An 18,376-nucleotide genomic window follows, 5' to 3' on the forward strand; every position below is an offset into this window, starting at 1 on the left:
GCATTCCTGATATGCAGTTTCAAGAGCTGCTCCATAAAATTCCATTTTATAATGACACTAATAATATTCAAGAAATTAATTCTTTTGTCCCATTGTCACTGAGATACCAAGATGGTGTGTTTTATAAGTAATTTCATCCGCAAGTTCTTCTAGCACTATGTTTTAGGACAAGGCACTCCCCAGTCAATATGCTTTTGATTCATGTCATGCATGTTAATTCAAAAAATGAACTCACAAAAATTAAGACCTTCCTTTTGTGGTTTCTTAGTTTTAAAGTCAAATCTTGTGACTTTTGAGAATTATATTCCTTCCCCGTAGTAATGCCATGACTATATGATGGCCTTGATGGCTTCAATGCATCTTCTCTATTAACCAATATTTCTTCTTCCCCCTGCAACATTGTGAAGAGTTTTGTAGTCATGGACTATTCTTGAGTTCAAGTCCTTTTATTCCCATAATATATCTTATTTGAATAGTTTCTATCATCCAATCCCCACTGACGACTGTCTCTAATATATCAGTTTCAAAATAGTATATGGGGGATTCAATTGCAGAATCAAAAATAAATACTTTTTTTTTCAAATTCTAGAATACTACTTTTCATTGGTGTTCAAATTCTCATCAATGCATTTATTATGAATATTAAAGCATAGATAAAATAATATTGACTGAAATTTATAATTTTGAGGGAGAACTGTAAGATTTAATCCTGGAAAATAGCACCTAATTCAGTATATATTGTAATATATACCACATACATAACAATATTTCATAGTATATTACACACTTATATTATCACTGATACAATGTAGTATGCTTATAACTCTCATGAATTTTTTGATTGCTCTATGGTCTTTTAGGATAGTAATTTAGTTTCATCTCCTTTTGTAGTGTTCCATAGTCAAGAATGATAATAGCATCACTAAGAGAGAGAGAGAATACTAGTGTTCAGAGAATTTGAAGTAGAGAGAATGTTTTCAATAATGAGCAATTTGTGTTCACTTAAAGCACTTCACAATTTCTCAAATGAAATTAAACTTGATTTTATCCTAACACTTTACCTTGAAATTCCTTCCAGTCAATGATATGTGAAAGGAGGGAGGGAGAGAAAGAGAGAGACTTTGGGAGATAGTAGTAAAAAAAAGAAATTAAGTTCAACATAGAGGAAAGAGAGAGACAGAGAGACAAAGACAGAGAGAAAGAGAGACAGACAGACAGAGAGACAGAGAAAGAGAGAAAGATGGAAAGAGAGGGAAAGAGAGGAGGGAATGGGGCAAGAGAGAGGGAGGAGAAGGAGAAGGAAGAAGAAGAAGAAGATGATGATGATGATGATGAAGAAGAAGAAAAAAAGAAGAAGAAAAGAAGAAGAAGAAGAAGAAGAACAAGAACAAGAAGAAGAAGAAGAAGAAATAATGAGGGGAAATGAGAGAGTGCATCTACTAAGAAATGTACTCAGAAGCAAAACTAGATAGATGATAGATAACTAGATAGATAGATAGATAGATAAATTTAAATCAAAAGCAATATTGACCTTCCATTAAAGGAAAAAAATGGGAGAATGCCTAACAAAATTACTGAGAAGTGTTGAACGTAGTAAAACAGAGTGTTTACAAAGAACACTCTTCAATTACTAATTCTGTGTAAGAAATGAATCTACTAGAAATGGGTAGAAAAATTAACCTTCCTCAGTTATAAATTTGCTTATAGAATTTACATTTAAAGTACTTTCTTTTTTCAATCCTTTAAAAATAACACATAGGATTTTGCCTAAGAGCAATCATAATAATTAACTAATTTAGTAATTAGTGAATTGATACATGCTTTGCACTGGAAAGACTTAGCAGACTCTCAATCTCATTCTGCTTCAATAATACATTAACTTAATTCTAAATAATGTGTACAAATCTGATTTGCATCTCTTTTAACAGTTTTGGGGTGGAAAAACTATTTTTTTCAATATGCAGAATGATAAAATGACCCAGAATAATTTTCTAACTTTCTTACAAGACTATGTCCAGGATATCTAGTTTCCCAAGGCTAGCAATTTTCTATAACTTTTTGCCATATAAATCATTTTTCCTAAATAGATACGTTTCATATGTATCATAAGAATTTGCTATGTAGAGTAATTTTCTGGCTATACATTGTTTTTCACAACTATGTGACTTTATCACCACATTTTTAATCATTGCTAACTAAAACAAATGTTAATATTGTTTTATCCCATAAATTAAAAATAAAATAAAAATTTAAAAATAGTTATCTTGTATATAGAGATAGGGATTTGACTTGTGATTTCATCTCTATAGAAATGAAAAAAAAATAGTCCTGGATTATAAAAGTGCCTACACTAATGCAGGTCAGTCAACAAGCATTCATTAAGCACTGACAGTGTCCCAGGCCCTGTGCCAAACAGTTCCTTCATCTTCTCTGTATTCTTAGAGAGTTGCCTGGATAATGAAAGATCAAGGCATTTGTCCAGTATCACTCAGACATCTCAATGTGTCCCAATATGGAAAGGATAATTCATGAAGTGTCATAAATTATGCAAACAAGTCATAATTCAGTGTGGGTCTAGATCTGATCCACTGCTGAATTTTTCTGCATAATCTTTAGGTTGATGAACTGTAACTATATTTATGAACTGTAACATGAATAATTAATAGGATCAATAGACAAAATTAAGTTTTCACTGCAGTTGTTTATGTAACATGTATATATAACTGGTGTAAGATCTGATTTCAGTCTAATTTCCCTTTAGATATGTAACATATATAATGCAAAAGAAAAGTACACCAGGAAAACAATAATTCTGTTCCTATCTTTACTTTTCTTTATAAAAATATTTGTTTACAGTAAAGTTTTTAATTTTTTGTAAAAGTGTTCTGCTTTGTTTGGAACAATAACAAAGTTTTGACAGATTTACTTCTCATTTATAACATGCGAGAATATTCTTTCATGTATACTGATCAGCAACTCACCTGAAATTGGTAGGATTGGAGGATTTCATCATGAGGAAGAAATGAATGATAACTTCATTTATATAATGTTTACTATGTACCAGGCACTATGCTAAGCATTTTACAATTATTTATTTCATTTGATCCTCACAATAACACAGGGAGGTAGGTGCTATTATTATATCCATTTTACAGATGAAGAAGTTGAAGTAAACAGAGATTAAGTAATTTACTTGTCCAAGATAAAATCCTTGTAAATTGTTTGAGGTCATATTTGAATTCAGGCCTTCCTGACTCCATAACTAATACACTATCCATTGTAGCATTTAGTTGCCCTAGGTCTGCTCACAAGTTAACATAAACAACCCTATGAATTGCAACATTTGTAGGAAATTCAAACATTTGTGAAAGGAAAAATGAATAGTTTACTATACACTCTAATTGGATCCAAAGCTTTTATTACTCATTTACTTTGGCAGGATTAGAAAGTATCTACAATTTATGAATTTGCTAATCTTTTTTGCTACAGTAGATATTCAGTGTGATTCATTAACTTTAACTTCCAATAATTAAGCTGTTTAGCTACATTTATCAATTTTGTACCATATGTTATATAATAACATTACAAGATATATGACATGCAAGTATAAATCCAAATAATAAAAATCTACAATATGTTCTGATATAATTTTAATATTATATGTAATTATCATATAATGCTAGAATAAATTATTAGGAAATGCATGAAAGCAGATAAAATGAAAAATACTGGTAAATTCTAGTACTGGTATATTTCTATACTTTTACTTTACAAATATAAGATGCAGAGACATCTTCTTGAATCAAGATTTAAACAAATTAAATAAAAGAGGTGATTTAGGTGGGACTCAGTAAAAAGGTAAAGTAAACTCACTGTACTTCACTTAATATTTAATAATAGTGCTATTTTATTAATGAAGCATTTATAGTAAATACCACTACAAAAGCTGCCCTCAACTGACAAATGTGCTGTGTTATTAAAACTAATTTGTAAATTTGGAAAATGGAACATACATTTTCTCATACATAATGCTACTAAAATATTACATGCTTAAAATTAAAAATAATAGTATCGTTACATCCCATTTTTCTTTTAGAATAAAAAATATGCAAACCCATAAAGTACTTTTAAAACAAATATGCATTCCACAGTACTACAGAATGACTAGTCTAAGCCTAATAGGAAATCACTTAGATTTGTACCTATTATGTCAGCCTCTAAATACCACTGGGATGTAAGAGATAGGAGAGGATGGGGATCAGAAAATTCTAATGCCAAAGAGTGAAGAAGAGGTACTTGAAGGTTGAAGAAATAATGAAATAGATGGCAGTCCAAGAAGGTTGTTTTATTATTTATCTCTTTTTTTTCCTCTGGAGTCAAAATACCATTTTTCTTACCAAAGGAATGAAAAATTTTTATATAATGACTGTAGTGGGCTTGGAACAAAAATCAGTTCCAACGATCAAAAGTTTAGTTATCCAGCTGAACTGAAAAGATCACCTGGGAACCAAAGGAGTCAGCAATGAGCAATATGGGTAAGAATTACTTGCAGCAAAGGTATTATGGAGAAGAGAGAAAAGGAGAAAAGAAAATGAAATTTTTATGTGGGAGACTGGAAGGGATCTGTAAGCAGTAACTCTCTCTTATGGGCATGAATTCATAGGTTAAAAAAGGGATAACAGGAAGACATATGAATGTAAGAAAAACCATGAGCAAAGTTAAAAAGCATTAGAATTCAATTAATGGTATAATTTCAAAGTAAAGATTACACATAGTGTGTAGGACTATTAGATTACTGGAATTATCAGATAGCAGGGTTTGCATACCTAGCAGAGGAGTTTGAGCATGAAATGGGAAGCAATAGGATATTACTAAAGATTTTTCAGCAGAGAAATGATAAAACTAGATCTGTGAACTAACTCTGTGACCTTGAGAATGTCACCTTTTAGTTGCTTTATCCATAAAATGAGAAAGCCAAACAAGATTATCTCTAAGGTAGCTTCTAGCTTTAATGATATTGGAGTCATCAGTATCTTGCTAACAAATCATTTAAAGTCCAAATCAAAAGCAATCTCTTGACCCTGAAATCTTGAATGGTCAGCAAAACACTGCCTTCCTTCTGCCACATCCACCTCCTGAGACTTTGTCCCAGTACCTGATTTTGTCGCTTTCTAATACCATTTTGAATACCAAGTATGTGCCTTATTTCCCTAATAGATGATGAATTCCTTGGCACAGAGATCATGACTTGTGCCAACTTTCTATTTTTCCCACTGTCTAGCTAAGTGCTTTACATAGCAATCAGAGTAGAAATAAACATATATTAAGGACTTACTATGTGTGCTACACACTTTATAAATATTATCTCATTTGATCTACCCACCAATCCAGGGAAGCAAATGCTATCATTGTCTTCATTTTGTAGTTGAGGGAACTGAGGTTATATGACCTGCCCAGGGTCACACATTTAGATCTTCCTGATTCAAAGCCAAAATCTCTACTCATTATATAGCTGCCATCTTGCTGCATAGAGTTGGTACTTTGGAAATGCATGTTGTACTGATGGATTTTTTCCTGCTCTACACACATTCAAGGAAATGTCTCTGCATCTTATATTATAAAGTAAAATTATAGAAATATACCAGTACTCAAATTTACCAGTATTTTTCATTTTATCTGCTTTCATGAATTTCCTAATTGTTTATTCTAACATTTGAGACCTATTTTTGTCTAGAATACACCAAAGCTCTGAAACTTCCATTAATGGCAAATAATCTTGACCCAGAATATTGGGGAAAAAAAACACAAACAGTTCTAGTGTTCTACAGTTTCTTTCTTATTCTTTGATAAAACTTATAAAATTAGGTTCTATTTAATAATTTATATCATATAAAGAAGGATGATAAGAATCCCTTGTATCTATCTATCTATCTATCTATCTATCTATCTATCTATCTATCTATCATCTATTTAAAAATCTATCTACATTTCAACACACTTTACCATTCCTAAGTGTCTCATTTGAACCTTATAATCACCAAACCCCATTTAGACAAATGAGTAACAATCTCCCATGGCCAGATTAGATTTTAGACAGCTTTGGAGATCTTCAGTCTTTCAGGGCAGGGTGTCCCCATCATCCCACTGTTCTATTACAGGAATCCCATCATCATGGAGCCAGCAGGACAAGGAAGTCATAGAGGCATTTGCATGAGAAATGAGCTGTGGTCACCTCTTTTTGTCACTTTAAACCCACTGCTTTTTAACTCTCATTTTCTGCTATTTCCTGATATGAATGTACAAACAACCATACTATCCCATTTTATCACCACACACAAGGTGAATGCAAATTAAACTGAAAATTACATTTTATAGCATGAAGCAATCTTTAGCAGGGTAGGTTCTAAAAAGGACACAGCAAAGGTTTCAGGATTATATGTATTTTTTTTTCTGTTTTGCACTGGACTTTTCAGTATTAATACCTAGGCATTAGTGGAGATATGTTTTATATTTTTAAGAGGAAGACTCTAACTTGTCATTTCAATTTACCTGCTTTCGCATTACATCAGTAGCTTGCATGATGTACCGGGGGGGTAGTCCATGACTTCTAGCCAGAATTATAGCCTGTTCTAGAGTAACACTCAGAGTGCATCTGTGGATAAAGACAAAGCAGAATAAATTGTTACTTGTAGTCAACAGTATCTATATATTCAAAAGAGTACTATGGAATCTCAATCCATACAGTGCCATCTATTTATCTATATAACACATATGTAATAGTTATAACAGCTAATTCTTATTTAAGGTTTACTATGTGCCAGGTTCTATGCTAAGTGTTTTACAATTATTGTTTCATTTATTCCTTATGATAATTTTGGGAAATAAGTGCAATTACTACCCTTATTTTACAGATGAGGTAATGGAGTCAAGCTAGACTTAAGTTACTTGCCCAGAGTCATATAGTTAAAAAGGCTGCATTTGAACTCAGGACTTCCTGATACCAGGCCCAGGGATCCATCTACTGCTCCACTTAGTGGCATGTGTTGGCAAATATTTATAAAGATTATATATGTGTACACACACACATATAAAATGTCACATATAATGCATTGAGTATATATGTGTGTGTGTATACACACACACAGACACACACACACACAGACACATATACATATATATACACACATAGCCCAAAGTGTATATTATAGATAATATTAGTTAATAATTAAAGAGTGCTTTAAGGACTGCAAAGTCATTTTCATATAATAGTTATTTGATCCTCAAAATAATCCTATGAGGTATATGCTATATATCTCTCTATGAGATTTATGTTCCCCTCTTACAGATGAAGAAGCAGAAGTTAAGTGACTTGTTTCTGGTCACAAGGTGGTATCTGAATTTAACTCAATTTAATATTTTAATTATTTAATGATTTAACTAAATTTAAATATTTTTTCATTAATCTGTACCTTCTCCTACTCTCACCTATGATGAGGGAAAAATCCCTAAATATATATACATATAGTCCATCAAAACAAATTCTCATATTAACTATATATTAAAATAGTATCTCTTTTTATATTTTAAGTTCATCAGTAGGAAGAAATATGCTTAATTTTCATTTTTTTAGACAGAGCTGTCAACTACATGTAGCCCATGTTCTGTGGGTATAACACTGCTTCACCACAATCCATACAACATTTATATTTCCATTTAAAAAAATTATTTTTGCTACTGTGATAGTCATGAGATAGAACAGATGTTTTCATTTGAACTTTGCTAATTGTTAGTAATGTAAATTTTTTGTTAGTAATGTATAATATTTTCAAATGATAGTTGAAGCTTCCAGTTTTTCTTTGAAAACCACTTATATCCTTTAAACATTTATCTAGGATAGAATAGTTCTTAATCTTATAAATTTGAAATCAGTTATTTTTATATTTTAGTAATGAGATGCTTGTCACAATTTTTTTTTCCTGATAACTTCTTTCTCTTTAAATTTTTACTCTGGGTGATCTTATCCAAAAAATTTTTAAGTTTTACATAATTAAAATTGTCCATTTTATCTTGTGTGATTGTCATTATTACTATAGTAATGAATAATTTTCCTATGCATCAATCTAAAGCTAATTTCTTTTTTGTACCACTAACTTATTTATATTTTAACTTTTAAATATAAGTAATGTATCCATTTGGAGCTTATATTGGTGTATTAAGCAAAGTATTAGTCTAAACTTAATTTCTGACAGAAATCTGTCCAGTCTTTACAGTAGTTTTTGTCCAACAATAAATATTCCCCACAATAATTAAGAAGGAAGTGTCTTTGGGTTTATGAAACACTGTGCTAATGTGTTTGTTTGATTCTATACGTTTTGTTCCTAATTTGTTTAAATGTGTGTTCTCCCTCTCTCTCTCTCTTTCTCTCTCTCTCTCTCATCAGTACCAAATAATTTTAATGAATATTGATTTGCAGTACAAAACATTATTCCCCATTTTTTTATTACTAACCTTGAGATCCTTGTCCATTTGATCTCCCATGTAAATTTCATTATTTTTTGCTATATAAAATATTCTTTTAGAGTTTTATTGGTATACATTAAATATTATATTTAATACATTAATATTGTTACTTTTAATTAAATTGACTCAAAATACCCATAATTAACTAATATTTCATCAAATGTTTAGGCCTGTATTACTTTGGAATTTATTTGTGCAAATGAATTGATTAGTATCTGAGTAAATGCTGGGAGATATAATGCTGGGAGATATACTTCTGAGTATTTTTTTTTAAAGTATGTATAGTTATTTTAATGGAATTTCTCTTTCTAGCTCTTCCTGAGTGAATGTGCACATACATATTATACATACATATTATACATACATATTTAGATATATGTATATGTTTCCAAGTATACAAATATGAATATTGATGGTTTTGTGGATTTCTTCCATGTCTTAAAATTTGGGGAAGTTGCTAATTATTCCTTCAAAACTTTAGTTAAGTCTCTAGGTATGAAATATTATGTCAGTAATATTCCTTGAATTTCTTTCTTCTTCCTCCCTCTTTTTTTCTCTCTCTTCCTTCCTTCCTTCCTTCCTTCTTTCTTTCTTTTCTTCCTTCCTTCCTTCCTTCCTTCCTTCCTTCCTTCCTTCCTTCCTTTCTTCCTTCCTTCCTTCCTTCCTTCCTTCCTTCCTTCCTTCCTTCCTTCCTTCCACTGCTAAAACATGATGTTAACTAGTAATAGTGTTAAGGGGAATACTTTCTTATATTCCTGATCATATTGGAACAGTCTTTTTTCTCCACAAATAATTTTGGTTTTTTAAATTTAGATAAACAGTACTTGCTAATTTATTCTTATGATTTTTAAAAACTACTTTTCCAGAAATAAGTAGTAGATTTCATCAGAAGTATTTTCAGCATCTATATGTAATATAATGATATGGCTTTTATTATTTATATTAATAACATGATTTATTATATTTATAGTTTTTCCTATTTTGAGCCAACCTTGTATTCATGGTATAAATCCAATTTGGTCATAGTGGTCATTTTTCTAATATGGTGTGGCAACTAATTTCCTAATATTTTATTTAAACTATTTGTATAAACATTCATTAGGGATATTGGTTCATAGTTTTCCTTTTCTGCTTTGTCTTTCCCTAATTTAGGTATCAAGATTATATAGTTATATCACAGAAAAAGTAGGAAAGATTCCCTTTTTTTCTTGTTTTTGCAAAAAAATTATGAATGTTAATTATAATATAATTAATATAATTATTCTTTCCTTCTTTCCTTCCTTCCTTCCTTCCTTCCTTCCTTCCTTCCTTCCTTCCTTCCTTCCTTCCTTCCTTCCTTCCTTCTTCTTTCCTTCTTTCCTTCCTTCCTTTCTTCCTTCCACTGCTAAAACATGATGTTAACTAGTAATAGTGTTAAAGGGAATACTTTCTTATATTCCTGATCATATTGGAACAGTCTTTCCTGTTCCAATTTATTACTATTATTATTTTATTATATTATATTATATATAAGAATATATAAAAATATTATTATTAATACCAATTATTAGTATTTATTATAAATAATTATAAATGTTAAAATTATTTGTTCTATGAATGTTTGATGGGATCTGCTTAGGAACTCATCACATGCTGGAATTTTTTACTTTGTTACTTAATTTTATCACTTGTTCAACTTATTTTCTAATATGAAGTTATTTAAATAGCCTCTTTCTTCAGCAATTATGATTTTGATCATCTACTGGATCACAAGTATTAAACTATCCAGAGACAATAAGAAAGAGTGAATAGTTCCTCATGGTCAAAGCAAAAGCCTTCAGTTAAGATCAAGATATAAAAATCAATATTAAAACCACTATAAAATAAAATGTTTCCATTGTTAATAAGAAAATTTACTATTCAAATATTTTTGTGAATATATAAAAATTGAGGATTAACAAGAGACTAAGCTAGACATTTCAATTAAGAGCCTTAATGAATTGGAATTTTGAACTAGTATTTATATACTAAGGTTAGAATAATCCACCATATAATATTCCCTATACCACTCCTGTTCTCATTGTATATCTTATAGATATTTTACATCTTGTAAAAGGAAAATGTTACCATGTTTATCATTAATTTTGGCATTTTGTGAAAAGTTTATAATTATACTATAATGAAACTACAATGACAATGTACTATCCCATCAATTTAAAAATGAGTAGAATTTGGTGCTATAAATAAAGGCTATCTTAGAACTATATGGGAGTATATATTTATGAATGTATTAAAACTATTATACCAATATATTTACTATCATAAATAAGGCCCTTTCATGTAGAAAATACCTCTATACAAAGTTTGCAAGGAAAAGTGAGAGACTTGAATTCTAGCATGCTTAAGGAATTAGTTTCCTTTCTTCTTTCTCTTCAGCTTTTCTTTGAAAGCACCTTTATATACAATTTTTCATTATTTTATGTTTTCCATCTCATAGTTGCAATTTGTTTATTTAAAAAATTTTTTTTATATCTTTAATCCTCTAAAGTGTTTCTTTGAAGTTGGGTTATTTGAACCACACATTTGGGCAAAGGGGGGAAGAGAATCTAGAACTGTCATTTTCTCTTTGTAAGTTAATTCTCTCTAGGAACACATAATTTAGGGTCTTAGTTGGCTGGGACATTTAGATGATAAATAATGACTTCACCACTGTCACATAGATGTCATGTGCTAGGAGCAACACACACACACACACACACACACACGTATCTTCCTGACCCCAAGACTACCCTTATAGTCAATATTCCATACTCTTTATCATTATTATTAATATAATTGTTTTTTTCTAATAGTTGTTAGGAGCCTTTTTGTTACTTTATCCCTTTACTTTGTAATTCCTCTGATTGACTTTTTTGTATGATTCTCCAGTGTTGGAGTTCAAATGTTGGAGTTCTTGTTCTTCTCAAAACAACACTCCAGCTCCCCAGTTACCTTCCTTAGCATCCCTGTTTTGATTATCTCATTAGATTTTTTCTGTAAAGAAACTAATTTATTCCTTCAAGGATTTGTGATTTTTCAATATTGATGTTTCCTTTGCTGATGTTGATTTTCACCTCACTGTCTTAATAACATAGTTTTTATGAGCTGCTCAGACCCCAAAGTTCCATTATTTTATATGGTAAATCTCTGACATCATTTCTCCAAACTTAATCTGGCTCTTTGACAACAGATGTACAATTAGGTCCTTACTCTAATTCTTTATAACTTGATAGGATTTGCCAGAGCTTATTTTCTGTACCTATAGCTTTCAAAAACCTATTGTTACATTCATATGATGATATGTTCCCCAGAAAGAGCTTTCCTGAAGAATGTATGAAACAGATATAGTTAAATATCTTTAGTTATGTAATCAAAGTGCAAAAAGTTTATCTAAGGCATATAGAATAATATTGTAACTATGAATTTTTTAAAGTGGGTAAAGAGAATTGACACATTGTACTATCACATTAGAAATAGCTGGAAGGCTTTACATTGTATGCATAGGAGCAATCAATTGTTTTCTTACGAATAACATGTTCAGTTTCATTAGCTGTTAAATGACTTGAGCAACAGCCTTCAAATTAGTTTTTCAGTGGCACTCATTTGAAACCCTTAACAATACTCTAATGGGTCAGTATTTTATAATTAACTGCTAATAGAATATGTTCTCTTTGCCAGTAGCAAATACAGTCTATCAATCTGATATGATTGAGATTGCTTTTTATGTATGTAATTGATATAAAATAACAAATACTAATGAATATCAAGAAGTAGAATTGAAAGCTTAAAAAATTTAGTTTGCCCCAAACTATTTAACTGTCAACTTATGTGAAAGAACATAGATTTTTTTTCTTCCTCTAATATAATGTCTCTAGTACTCCAATTTTAAATTTCCATTGACTAAGATTTCAATCAATAGATACTATTATGCCATTACATTGTAACTAAAAAAAAATTTTAAAATCTTCACTTCTTCTCTAAATTCATTGAAATTTATTTCTGATATCCTGATAAAAGGATACACTTCATTTCTCTGTTTGTAATAAGAATTTGCTTGTTGCAAAGAATTTTAACTAGAATTTAAATACTTTTTAATCTATTTCCTTTATTCATTTATACTGAGTTATTCTTTTGGGTCAAGGTATGAATGTCCTTGCAGTTTCACTACTCAGCACTATGGCAGCAAATTATCTCTGTAGCATGAGAAAGAGAAATGTGCTCCTGAGTGCCATCTGACTTTTTTTTTTTTATAAAGGTGTTATTTCCAAAAAAGGACTATGTTCCTAGATGAGATATCACTAGGACCAGGGCTTTGCTCTCTGTCTCAGCATATCAAAAGTGCCACTCGTTTAGAATTCATAATTACCTGCAAAAAAAAATGATACCTCTAACAGAAAATCTAGTTTAAATTGGAAAAATTTCTTTGAACTTGTGTTATTGTGCTGCTGCCTTCAGTTTATTAAATTGACAGAGATGATGCCCTCTTTCATAGAATATCTGCCATGGAGATTTGTTTTCCAATATGCTCACAATGTAATTTTGAAACAATCTCAAATGTCAAATGTCAGGATGAAAATAGGGAAATGGCAAGAAATGCTGACAGTCATTATAAAAACTGGTGTCCCAAACAAGGTCAAATCCTTTCCTTAATAATAGCACACAGAGGTCAGAAATGAGACTGAAATTAAAAATCTAAAAGGTTTGTTGTCACCCCAGTTTTCTTGGCTCATAAGCTTTTACAGATTTCCCCAACTATTTCATTATAAAAGCTGAGTGGAAAAATCCAACACTTTCAGAAATCATTTCAAATTCTGGCAGTCTCTGGAAGAATTTGGGTCCACAAACCAGCATGCAAATGATTTTTCAATGATGCATGAATATGGTGTCCGCATCAGATGCTACAAGCACATTTTTTTCATTTTTCAGGAATTCCCTCAACATTAAATTACAAAGACTTAATTTAAACGAATATGTGCATGGGGTGTGACAAAGGTATCATGTAAATATGGAAGCATATATGCATACAATTACCTGGTTTGTAAATTATATTTTGATATATATGCTTATAAAAGGCACATCCCATTTCTCCTACATGTTGGACATTTATTAGACTATGTCAATAAAATGGGAAAGCAATGTCATATCATATTCTGTACAAATTTGCAGTTTTAAAATTCAAAAGTGATATGTAAACTTTATAAGCCTTAAAAGAGAAATAGAGAAAAAAGAAAGGAAGAGAACTAAAAAAGAGAGAGATAAATAGAGATGTATTCAGTGACTGTGTTTAATGGAGTAAGATAGTATAACATTGTTTGAAGCGCTGAAGCTAAAGTCTCTTTCCAATCAAGTGTCCTGTAAAATTGATTATTTTCCTTTTAAGGGATAAGTATCTAGAGAGAAGTATTGATATAAAGATGAGTTCCCTGATCAGTGTTCCATGGAATTAAATGAATAGAGTTTAAGAAACTTCCTAGGCATTGATCCTTTTTCTTTCTAAAATATTCAATATGTAATTATGTGCACATACATACATATCTAGCTAGCTACAAATATTTGCTTTTTAGGTTGAGTTGCCATAGGGGGGTGGGGTAGATCTAAAATCCTCTCTTTTGCTTTATAATTACTCTTTATTCCTTTTCTCCAGGAAGCATTTTAATCCAGATAAGCTTTTATGATTTCCATTAATACCCAAGTCTTGTGTATTGTATGTATAAATTAATAACAAGCATTGTGATAAGTGTTTTATAAATATTGTTTCATTGATCCTTATAAGCCTAAGAAGCAGGTGCTATTTTCAGCACCATTTTCTAGAGGAAGAAATTGACCTAAACAGAAGTTAGGTGATTTACCCAAAGTCATAGAACTAGTTAAGTTTATGAGATTCTATTTCAGTTCAGTTTTCTAGACTTCAGGCTTGATATTTCCTCGCTGTTTAAAATTGATTTTGGAAATTATACCCTAATGTTTGTTCAAATCTTCAACACTTGTTGAACATTTAACACTTATACATAAAAGTATAAAGATGCTTTGTCAGTGCCTTAGATTATAATGTTCTTGATGATTGTAATTTGCCCTATATACTGTTTTAATATTTATAAATAGAAACTTACATTGATCCACTTATTCATCCATCTAGTTTAGACTTCATTTGACAGTTTTTAAGTTACTTGCACAAAATCACACATGAAGTATGACATCAGGCTTATAACACAGATCTCCTGATTCCAATAATGGTGTTTCTACAGTATTACTCTGTCTCCCACATGAGGGAACTGGAGATTCTGAACTTGGAGAAGAAATAACATGAGAAACAGGGAAGGTAAAAGCTGTATTCAAAGAATCAAAGGTTTGTCATAAGGAAAAGAATAAGTGCCTTTTGTGTGATTCAAAAAGCAGAACTAAGAGTAATGAATAGAATTAAAAAAGGAAGTAGATTTGGCCTTGTCTTAATTCATAGTCCTTATCCATTTTTATATCATGAACTCAACTATCAATCTGGAAACATATATGGACTATTATCAATAGAATATTTGAAAATTCATGAATCACATAAATAATGAAGAGCAAAATGCAGAAAATCAAGACAATACTGTATACAGTGTTGAATAACAATATTGTTTTATGAACAACTATAAGCAAATAAGTCATTTTGACTAATATAAATATCCAAAATATTTACAAATGATCTATGAATTAAGATGCTATTTGCATACAGAAAAAAACTGATAGATGTACATGTAGAATGATTTTACACACACATATACACATATTTGTGTCTAATGGTACCAAATGACAAAAAAGGAAAGTTACATGATAACTTTATTGTATATTTTAAAGGAATAGCAAGTTGTACATAATAGATTTGCAGTTTCATATGCCATCATCTTTTTTTCTATTCTACTGTTATGGAAATGCTTATTTTATTTCTTAAGTTCAGAATAAAACAAATATTTTTAAATGAACTGGAAATAAAAATCTACCTGAAGACAAAAAAAAGAGAGAGAGAGAGAGAGAGAGAGAGAGAGAGAGAGAGAGAGAGAGAGAGAGAAGAAAAGAAAAAGAAAATGCATGAAGTATATAAACTATAAAGGAAATCAAATATATTGAAATATAAGTATCAAAATATTTTAAATGGTCACAGATACCAGGCTAAGAACTCATGATGATGATGTAGGAAAATATTTTCTAATAATTATAACTATACAAAATATGATGATCTACTTTTAGAAGTAGTGGGTCACAAAAGATTTTCAAGCAAAGGCTAGATGACCACTTTTACAGGGTATGTTGTAGAGAGGATTCCTATTTAGGATGGTTTAGATTATTTAAGAAATCCCTGACAACTTAGATTTAAGTTGTTCCACTATATCTCCTTCACTTATATACTAGGCTCATGCAATTCTTTCTGAGTGGAAATACTTTTGTTCCTGACTGGGTGAATATGACTGCTTGCTTGTTTTTGTTTGTTTGTTTGTTTTTGTTTTGTTTTAACCAGAAGTTGTACTGTATTACCTTTGCTGTTTGATATGTTAGTTAACAAACCACCAAGGAAAAGTTTAATAGTGAGCTCAGGTTCAATATATAGTCAAGTTTAGAATCCAGAAATTGCATTGGTTAGGGTAGGGATGGGAGAGTTGGGGAAGGTTGGTTGGTGGTAAGGAGAGGCAATTATCAGATTTAAAATCAGAAATCAAAGCAAGAATCACAAATTGTAACCAAAGACCAGAAAATGCTGTCTTTTCATACAGCATAATAAAGTTAATGCCTGATTTATCAGAACTCTCAACCTCCCTGATTTTTCTGGAGAATTGCCTAATATACTGGGAAGCAGGTATGGGTCAAGCATTATTAATCACAAGTTTATACGTAGTAGCTAGATTTTGAAAGCATCACCCTATGTGTCTGATCACTGGATGATCATGTGGCACATGATGCCACTGTGAGTGTGCTAAGTGAAAGGGCAGTAGAAAAATTATAAAGAAAAATTATACATATAAAAATGTGGCTGCCACAATAAAACAGATGTTACAACCTATTGAAAGAATTTTTTTTTCTTCATAAAGTTCAATTGAATCTCATCCTTCTCTAAAATTTGTGTGACATTTATTGCTACAGAATTGGAACATAAACTTCTTTGAGGGAGGGTATTTTGTTCTTGTTGCTTTTAATTTATATTCCCAATGCTTATCAAAGTACTAGATACACAGTAGGTTTTTATGAATGCTTGATTATTGTCCATATAGTTCATTTAAAAATTAACCATATATCATATGAATTTCTTTTGTTTATCTGAACTTATTAAATTTATTATTTTAAAGGTTACAATCTTTCTCTCTTATGTTTCCCTATTCACTTTTAGAGTCTTTATCTTTTGATAATGGTTATACTACTCAGTTAGCAATTAGGCTGAAATTAGCAAAGATCTGAAAAGGATAAAACTCAGTTAAAGACCCTGAGCATAAACAGATAAAAAAAAAACCAGGAAATATGTTAATAGCAGAAGAGAATACAGTTTCCAGATTAGAATAAAGATTCCAGATACCTATCAATAAATATTACAAGACCAAAAAAAAAAAAAAGAATCAATATATGATCTGACATAGAACCTTGCGAATTACCAAGGGTCTCAAGTCACTGCAGGATATTCCCAAATGGTTTAAAATAGAAATAAAAATTCTGAAAACAGAATTTATAGTCTGCACATCAGGGATAATTTGCTGATTATGAAAATTGAAATAGTTGACAAACCTCATCAAAAGAAACAAAGGAGAGAATAGTTCAGAATACAAATATGCAGTATAAACAATGCCATATATTAAAGATTTTGCTTCTTCTTTAAGAACCAAATAGATAAAAATGTGTTTATCAGACTATCTATTGGCAATTAGAAATTCATAAAATGGTGGGGAACAGCTAGATGACACAGTGATTAGAGCCCTGGCCCTGAAGTCAGAAAGACCTGAGTTTACATCAAGTTTCAGATACAGACCCTAGTCAATATACTCAACCCCAATTGCCTCTCAAAAAAAATTTATTATTATATACCAATATCTATGTGAGAGGAATGAAAATAATGAATTTATTAATTAGGCTGGCAAATAATAAGTTGAAAATAAATGGTTTTTCTTAGTAACCAGAGACAACTTAATGTGTAAATACCTTTATAAAAGTGGATGTACCTGACAGGCAGGTATCAACACTCATTGGTCAACAACCAATGATGGGATGGACATATTAATGAGAAGGCAGGCTGAATACCTTCAGCTCCCCCTGCTGAGGAGGTAGCTTGGTGAGGCTCAGTTGCCTCCAGCTAAATGGACAAAGCATTTCTCTCTGCAGATCACTCTCACTTCCAACAATTTAGACAAAGGGATCCATCTCCAACTATGCCATATAAGTTGAACAATGGGATTTCAAAGTTGTGACCCTAATTCTTTTTAGGGATAGTTTCCTTTTACAATTTTTTTATAATTTAAACAGAAATAAGCTCTCCCAGTTCAGTGGTCTTCTATCCAAGATTGAGAAAAATGTTCCCAGAATTAGGCTAAATTCATTTCAGTCCTGTCCTTGAGAGACTGCATGGACCTACAAGGTCTGGACTTTGACTGAGTAAGCAAAAAAAAAAAAAAGAGAGAGAGAGAGAAAGACCCAGAATGCTGATAATAATAATTGGTTATTAACAATCCTTTTTCTCATATGAAAAACCAATTCACAAAAAAGTATATGATTTTTTGAATAGGATATTAATAGTTACAAATAGGGAAGATCTGTACTGAGCCTCCAACTAGAAAATCACATCATTTAAGAAAGTATTAGGATAGAGCACCAGCTCTGAAGT

General features: G+C 30.8%; 1 protein-coding gene across 1 annotated transcript in view; it reads right to left on the reverse strand.

Moving 5' to 3' along the window:
* The window catches only part of PREX2 (phosphatidylinositol-3,4,5-trisphosphate dependent Rac exchange factor 2), a 463,645-nt gene that overhangs the window by 41,193 nt on the left and 404,076 nt on the right, over positions 1-18,376 (reverse strand). Inside the window, exon 38 of the mRNA XM_051970075.1 lies at positions 6,550-6,652. Within this exon, the coding sequence (XP_051826035.1) occupies positions 6,550-6,652 (103 nt within the window). The remainder of the gene's footprint in view (positions 1-6,549; positions 6,653-18,376) is intronic.

Source organism: Antechinus flavipes, chromosome 1 (genome assembly GCF_016432865.1).
Source record: "Antechinus flavipes isolate AdamAnt ecotype Samford, QLD, Australia chromosome 1, AdamAnt_v2, whole genome shotgun sequence".
Lineage (NCBI taxonomy): Eukaryota > Metazoa > Chordata > Mammalia > Dasyuromorphia > Dasyuridae > Antechinus > Antechinus flavipes.